Below are 7,222 nucleotides of genomic sequence, written 5' to 3'. Positions count from 1 at the left end.
GAAACCCTGACAGTGGTGAGTTAAGTGTCTGCTGGGGATCTCCACATTTGGATCCAGCCTTGAAGAGAGATCGATACGCCCGCCTCCACCGCCTCCACACCGGCTTACAACTGCTGCAATGTGGAGGTGAAGCTTTCTTGGTGCTTCGTCCAAACTTGGCTTTCAATATCTGCAGGTTTCCAGCTCCTTTTTGAAATCCAGATTACAGCCTCTCTCTCTGCTGTGGTAGACAATGCAGAGGAGTTCCTGTTCTGCTCCAACAGCTGCACGGCAGCTCCGCATGTAAGTATAGCCCTTTGGTTTCCAAGATTTATGTTTGCTGTGGTGCTTGTCTGTAGTTTCATGCTGTCGAGGAGAGACAGACTGCTCAAACTGCCGACTGATATAATAAACCTTATATGGCTCCTTCCACAGGATAGAAACCACTGTAAGGCGCTTCGCTGCACAAAATGTAAAACACCTAAAACAGAAAACACAAACAACAAGTGAAAACAATACATTGTACGGCCCATGTCTAAATTACAGCCTGTCTAAATAAGAGTGTTTGGCTGCTTTTTTAAAAAGAATCAGCCGAAGCAAGGCAACACGTTCTGCAGGGGCCACGACTTTCCTCTGGTCATCAGTCTCTGTCCTGAGGACCTCAGACTGTGAGAACGGCTGTGCAGATTTAAAAGGTCAAACGTGGAAGCTGGAGGTCGACTGCACAAGGCTCTGAGCGTGAGAAATGAAAACTGAAAACCTAAAGTATCCTGATGCACGCTCAGTAATCCAGGTAGACTCCAGCCAGTCATCAGGTGAAAAGGGGGAACACAGACCAGTGGTCATTCCGTATGTTGCAGGAGTTTCAGAGAAACTGAGACGTTTATTTTCTAAACATGACGTCCCAGTGGCTTTCCAACCCCAAAATACATTACTGGTATTGTATTACTGGTCCATCACAAAGATCCAGTCCCCTGATACAAACAGAGTAATATTGCGTATGCTGTTCAGTGTCAGGAGGGTGATCAGTCTTACATCGAGGAAACCAAACAACCACTGGCCAAAAGGATGGACCAGCACAGAAGAGCAACATCATCAGACCAGGACTCTGAGGTCGACACTCATCTCCAGGCCAGAGGTCACTCTCAGGGACGAAGATGTTCACATCCTGGATAGAGAGGAACGACGGTTTTGAGAGAGGAGTGAAGGAAGCCATCTTTGTGAAGAGAAACCATCCATCATTAAACAAGAGAGGAGGCCTCCATGTCCAGTTGTCACCTTCTTGCAATGCTGTTATTGCTAGCATCACTTAGAGCCGCGATTTCTGGCCCGAACCGTAGCCTGACCCGGTCAGTTCGAGCTTTTGATGCGGTTTTACGAATCATACAACACAAAGAAAACTAAATAAGAATTCACAATATCAAACTGTGTTTATTTGTAGAGGAGGAGGCAGTAAGTTTACTGAGGACGAGAAAAAGAAATAAAATAAAGTGCAGCAGTTAGACTGTGAGAAGAGAGAGTAGCGCTGGGGCACATTGCGCAACAATTGCACGTGGCCCCGTCCGCCCTTTGTTCTTATCACACATCTGAGGATTTGCAATTGACCCCGACCGGCCGGTTGAAAGAGATTTAAAAAAAGAGTCCTGTTAGGCTTCAGATGGATCACCGGCCGCGCGCGTCTCCACACCTGCTGTCATCTGCGGTGAAGGAAAAAGCTGAAGCGAGCAGCGCGTTCAATTAAAATAGCCTTGTTCTATATTTTTCCAAATAATTTAGCTCTAAAAATATTTTTGTTCATCTGTGGTCTGTCTTTAGAGTGGATTTTTTTTAGGCTTTTCGTTTTGTATGTTAATATCCATTTGGTGAAACAAGAAATCTAATATCTTCCCTTCTTTGAAATACATTTTTAAAATATGTCAGTCTGATTTGCTTACAAAAGCACTAAAAGATTAATTAAAAAAAGTTTTTTTGGGGGGTTCGGGCCTGTTATTACAGTTAATTGTCAGGTCAGGTTGGATCTTTTAGAACTGAATGCAACTCTAGTATCACTCAGCCCTCTGTGAATAGCAAGCGGCCATCAGGGCACTAACGATCAGTCGTTAGTCCTCCTTGATCATGTGATCAGCTGGTTTTGGCTGTCACCAGCAGACTGGATGCTCCACTGTGAGAAGGTGCTATTTAAGAGACTGAGTTTGTTGCAGCTCCTCAGACTGAAGAAGTCTTCTGGATAAAAGACGAAACATTTCAACATTTTTTTTAAAATCATTTAAATCCATCCAGAGGACCCGACTTAACCAGACTAATGTAAAGTGTAGCAGTTAGTGCAGAGGATAAAACAGGTCTAATGTGTTTGTCTCGTGTTTGTTTGAAGTCTGACGGGAGACGCTCGAGCTCCTTCTCCTTCCAAAAATAAAAAAAAACTGTTGCAAACAAGATGAGATAAAAGTCCATTTTATTTATAAAGCACATTTAAAACAGCAGCTGTTACCGGCTGATCATCTCCCGTTCAGACTTTGGAGCCATTTGTCACCTGGAAGAAGCAGCTTTTATTGCCAGCTCTTTAAAGTGAGGATTGTTTTGCCACGTGAGGTCGTTGGCAGAAGAATCTCTGACGGAGTTCAGTCTCCTGCTGGATGAAAGTGGGTTGTTTCATTTTTGCAAACACGTGTTTCTTAGATATGTTCTTTAATTTTATAACCTTGCATTTTTGCATGAGACAAAACAACACCATTGGCTCATTTTATTTTTGTCTTTAGCTCCTACAGCAGCAGCTTATTATGAAGGAGCCGATTCAAAACGCCCCGGGATTATTTTAGGCCTCACCTGAACGTTACTTTAAAGATCCAGATGGTTACATTTCATTAAATATTTGAACACTACTGATTATCTACTACTCAAAGAATCCTAAAATGTTCACATACACTTGTTTGCAATCATAAAATGCTTTTAAAACAAAGAACTGAGTATTTTTTTCGTCAGACGCGACGTGACCCGAGGACCTTCAGCCGTCGGGGTGGCACAGATCGTCAGCAGCTGGGATGCAGAGGTCTCGGGTTGCACCGACGGCCTGTAAAGCGATTTACAGCCGAGTCAGAACTAGTGCCACTTCCGATGCCATCTGTCTGCTCTTGATTGGGCAGTGGGACAAGTTTCCACTGGAAACTGAATCCGTGTGAAATTTTAAAAACTGCTGAAGTCTCTACAGCAGAGCTACTCAACAAAACTGCTCAGGGGGCCGGTGGTCGAGAAAGTACTCAAACACTGTACTTAAGTAAAGTAAAAGTACAAATAAACAGACACAAATGTACTCTAGTAAAATAAGAAGTACCACGTTAACATTTTTGCTTAAGTAAAATTAAACAAGTACTTGTCTTTAAAAATACGTAAAGTATTAAAAGTACTTGCTGAACGTATTACCCAATGCAATAGTCTACACTATCGTTAAGTGTACTTACTGTACGTATATTTTATGTAATACATTAATAGTGTTGAGTCATTTTAATGAACAATGCTGCAGATAATACAAAGTATTAAATCAGTATACTTCTAGTACACTACAAGTATGGTGTGTAGTATACTTGATATACTTATACTTAACTTAAAGTAAACTTGCAAAATTAACTTCAAATGTACTACTTTTTGTTAGAAATGTAGTGTAGTAGAAAGTATAGATACTTTATGTAAAATGTAATGGAGCGAATGTCCAAAGTACCCACGTTTAACTCGTTTAAGTAAAGTAAAGACACATGGAAAATGTACTTAGTACAGTAACGAAGTACTTGTACTTAAGTACATCCCACCACTGGGGGCCGGACATCCAGCGATTAAATCATTATGTGAATAAACCAAAGTTTAAAGTGATCTGTTACTTTTTAAACTTGTTTATTTGATTGCATTGAATCATAAATGTAATAAATAGAACTCACCCCCCCCCAAAAAAACAAACAAACAAACAAACAAACAAAAACAACATTTTGAATGAAGTGGGCTGGATTGAAGTCACCCGCTGGCCACCAGTTGACTAACCCTGCTCTACAGACACACGAGCAGACTCCAGTTTTTATTACACATCTGTGTTTGCAGGTCTAAGGGAGGCGCCCCGGATCACTTGCAGCTCCACCGTACGGACAGTCAGGACTCTGAAGACCCCGGAGAATATTGTTACGGTACATGGAGGCTCTGCAGATGGTCGTGGTTTTCCTCTGGATGACTTATCCTCTCCTGTAGAAGTCCTATAAATAAGAAGCAGCTTGATCCGTGACGTCTCATGTGTTCTCCGTCCACAGGTGGGTACCATCCTGTCCAGGTTGGAGACACTTTCAACACGAGGTACCAGGTGGTGTCCAAACTCGGCTGGGGAGTTTTCTCAACCGTGTGGCTCTGCACAGACCTGAAGTAGGTCCAGCTGAAGTTTGTACAAACCTAAGTCGATCAGAAGGAGGAGGTGGTGAAAAGCTGAGGGAGCTCTGGTTTGGTGTCGGCAGGTCGGCTCGACGAGTGGCCGTGAAGGTGCTGAAGAGCGGTGCTGGTTTCACCCAGGCGGGGCAGGATGAGCTGGCTCTTCTACGCTGTGTCAGTGACCTCTGCCACGTGTCCACTCGGCTTTTCCGCACTTCTCTGAACACTGTCCAAAACTCATCTTCATCTTCATCCAAATGTTTTAATCCCCTGAACTCCTCTTCTTCATCAGGCCAGTGCCCTTGCGGGTCGCCACCACTCCAGTCGACGAATTGTTCAGCTGCTGGATGAGTTCAAGCTGGTCGGGGTCAACGGGGTCCGTATCCTTCATGTGGGCTCTCATTTCTTGGCCGGGAGTTTGTAAACTCGACACCAGGAGTTTGTTTTATGTGCGGCAGAACCACTGAAGTTCATCAGTCAGACCGAGACGATCAAACTTTAAATAAAGTGTGAACGTATCTAAAAATGTTCCTTTACAGCTGGACTCTAAGGTGACCTTAACCCCCCCGTCAGACACGTGTCTGGTTCTGGAGCTGCTGGGACCCGATCTCAGAAGCTGGCGGCTGTGTTTTGGGAAACTGGGACTGCCACTTCCTTGGGTCAAACAAATATTAACTCAGGCGAGTTCCACAGAGCAATAAGAATAAAAAATAAAAATATATACATAGATATGGATCCATCCATTATCTTTACCCACTTCTTCCTTTTTTGGGTCACGGGGGTCACTGGTGACACCTGGACAGGTCTCCAGTCCATCACAGGGACAAATAGAGACAAACATTCACTCTCACCTAGAGACAATTTAAAGTTACCAATCAGTCTAACATGCATGTTTTTGGTCTGTGGGAGGAAACCCACACATGCGCGAAGAGAACATGCAAACTCCACCCAGAAAGGCCCCCGGCCGGGATTTGAACCGGTGTGACCTGCTCGCTGAGAGGTGGCAGCTCTACTAACTGAGCCACCGTGCCGCCTTGAAATGGACACATTTAGTGTTTATCGTATTTAGAGATGAGTTGTTTCGGCTATTTGTAAGAAAGTTAACGTCAGCTAAAAATATACATCAACAGCAGCAAAACTGAAAGCTTAAAGAAGTGCAAAAGTAGCTAAAATCACAAAATGATACGTTAAATATGATTAAAACTGCATTCAAAATGAGCTAAACATATGCTAAATGTGAAATAAAAAGCACAAGCTAAACTTATTAAAAGATATGCTAAAATGATCACAACAAAAGCTAAAATAAACAAAACATAAGCTATAGTTAAAATTGATATAAAATATGTTAAAATTAACAAAACCGTAACTAAAAGCATCAAAACAGATGCAAAAGCTAAAATCATCAAATTAGCAGCTAAATACTGCAAGGTGTAAAAGTAAAGTAAAATTGTATCTAAATGATAAAGGTGGCTGAATAAAGGCAACACGTAGCTAAAAGGAAACTGTGGACAGGAAAACAACAATTGAACCAAAACCAGCTGACTCAGACATACTCTACATTCCTCTGTAGGTTCTCCAGGGCTTGGACTACCTTCACAGGCTGTGCAAAATAATCCACACAGACATCAAACCAGAAAACATCCTGCTGAGTGTGGAGCTGCAGTCCCACAACACGCCAGCAGGGGGCAGCAGCGTCCTCTCTTTACCTGCTGGGATGGAGGCCAACACCAAAGGTAAGGTTGGCCTTTAGGTTCTGCTCATGCAGGAGAGGTTAGGAGGGTTATCTGAAAGCTGGGCAGTTTACAGCTCAGCATCCAGGGCGACATGAACCTGTGCACAATGCTCTTAAAACCAACAAAACAAAAGATGAACAGGCATACTAACAAAAATAAAGATTTTTAATATACTTTAACTGAACATTATTATTTAGGCTTATTTGCTACAGATATGGTGTAACAGCTGTAAGAGCTGGTGACATATATTCAGTAACAGCCATGTGCATCACTTTAACTTATATCAAATGAAAAGTGTTAAATGTTATTTATTAGCATTAGTCACCTGCGATGCTGTCTCGCTTGTGGAGGCTTGTTCCAGGTTCAGCTGCAGAGTGGGATCCTCTGCACTCCTGTGCATGAAGGACAGACGTTTTAAGTTTTAGTCTATCCATTGTGCCGTAAGACTAATCATGCTAACGGGGCTAACACGACGCTCAAATGTCTGTGGTAAAACTCACCCAAGTGCTATTAGCTTCTCAATGACGTTGGAAATGACGGCTTGTAACTCGGGTAAGGCTACGTCATAAAAATATGTCAGACCGGGGACGATGTAGCGAGGCTCAACGTAGTCCAAAAATCTTTGGAATCCAACATCCTCAACGAAAAAAAAATCTTCCACACCACCAACATTTTGACTTCTTCCTCTCCGCCGTGATCAGATCAGCGCCACGGCGTTGTTGTGCTGCCGCCGCAGGCATCCTGGTCACTGGGTTGTCGTACAAAAACACTGTATTTTACATCGGTGAGTTAATTTGGAGGGAATGACCGATGTCCAGTATTTAACTTTACCGCTAATATCGGCCGATACGGATACCATGCTGATAATATCGTGCATCCCTAAAATGAAATACATTTAAATTGTTACTAGCACAAGATGTGTGTGTGTGTGTGTGTATATATATATGTATAAATGTATTTGTTTAAAATTTATTAATTTTATTATTTATTTATTAGTTTTACATTATTAATATTTTATTCATTACATCTTTCTTTCTATCTTTCTATCTTTTTATCCATCTGTCCATCTATCTATCTATCTATCTATCTATCTATCTATCTATCTATCTATC

The 7,222-nt window shown here is 42.3% G+C and overlaps 1 protein-coding gene across 1 annotated transcript in view; it reads left to right on the top strand.

Annotated features, from left to right (window-relative positions):
• Window positions 1–232: 232 nt before the first annotated feature.
• The window catches only part of LOC119417334 (SRSF protein kinase 3-like), an 18,901-nt gene continuing 11,911 nt past the window's right edge, over window positions 233–7,222 (top strand). The window contains exons 1-7 of the mRNA XM_037684541.1: window positions 233–282; window positions 4,063–4,145; window positions 4,266–4,374; window positions 4,464–4,551; window positions 4,670–4,757; window positions 4,951–5,057; window positions 5,948–6,110. Coding sequence (XP_037540469.1) covers window positions 233–282; window positions 4,063–4,145; window positions 4,266–4,374; window positions 4,464–4,551; window positions 4,670–4,757; window positions 4,951–5,057; window positions 5,948–6,110 — 688 coding nt within the window. The remainder of the gene's footprint in view (window positions 283–4,062; window positions 4,146–4,265; window positions 4,375–4,463; window positions 4,552–4,669; window positions 4,758–4,950; window positions 5,058–5,947; window positions 6,111–7,222) is intronic.

The sequence above is a fragment of the Nematolebias whitei genome, chromosome 11 (assembly GCF_014905685.2).
Source record: "Nematolebias whitei isolate Nwh7 chromosome 11, NemWhi1, whole genome shotgun sequence".
In the NCBI taxonomy this organism is placed as follows: domain Eukaryota; kingdom Metazoa; phylum Chordata; class Actinopteri; order Cyprinodontiformes; family Rivulidae; genus Nematolebias; species Nematolebias whitei.
This window is presented reverse-complemented; position numbering and strand designations above follow the sequence as displayed.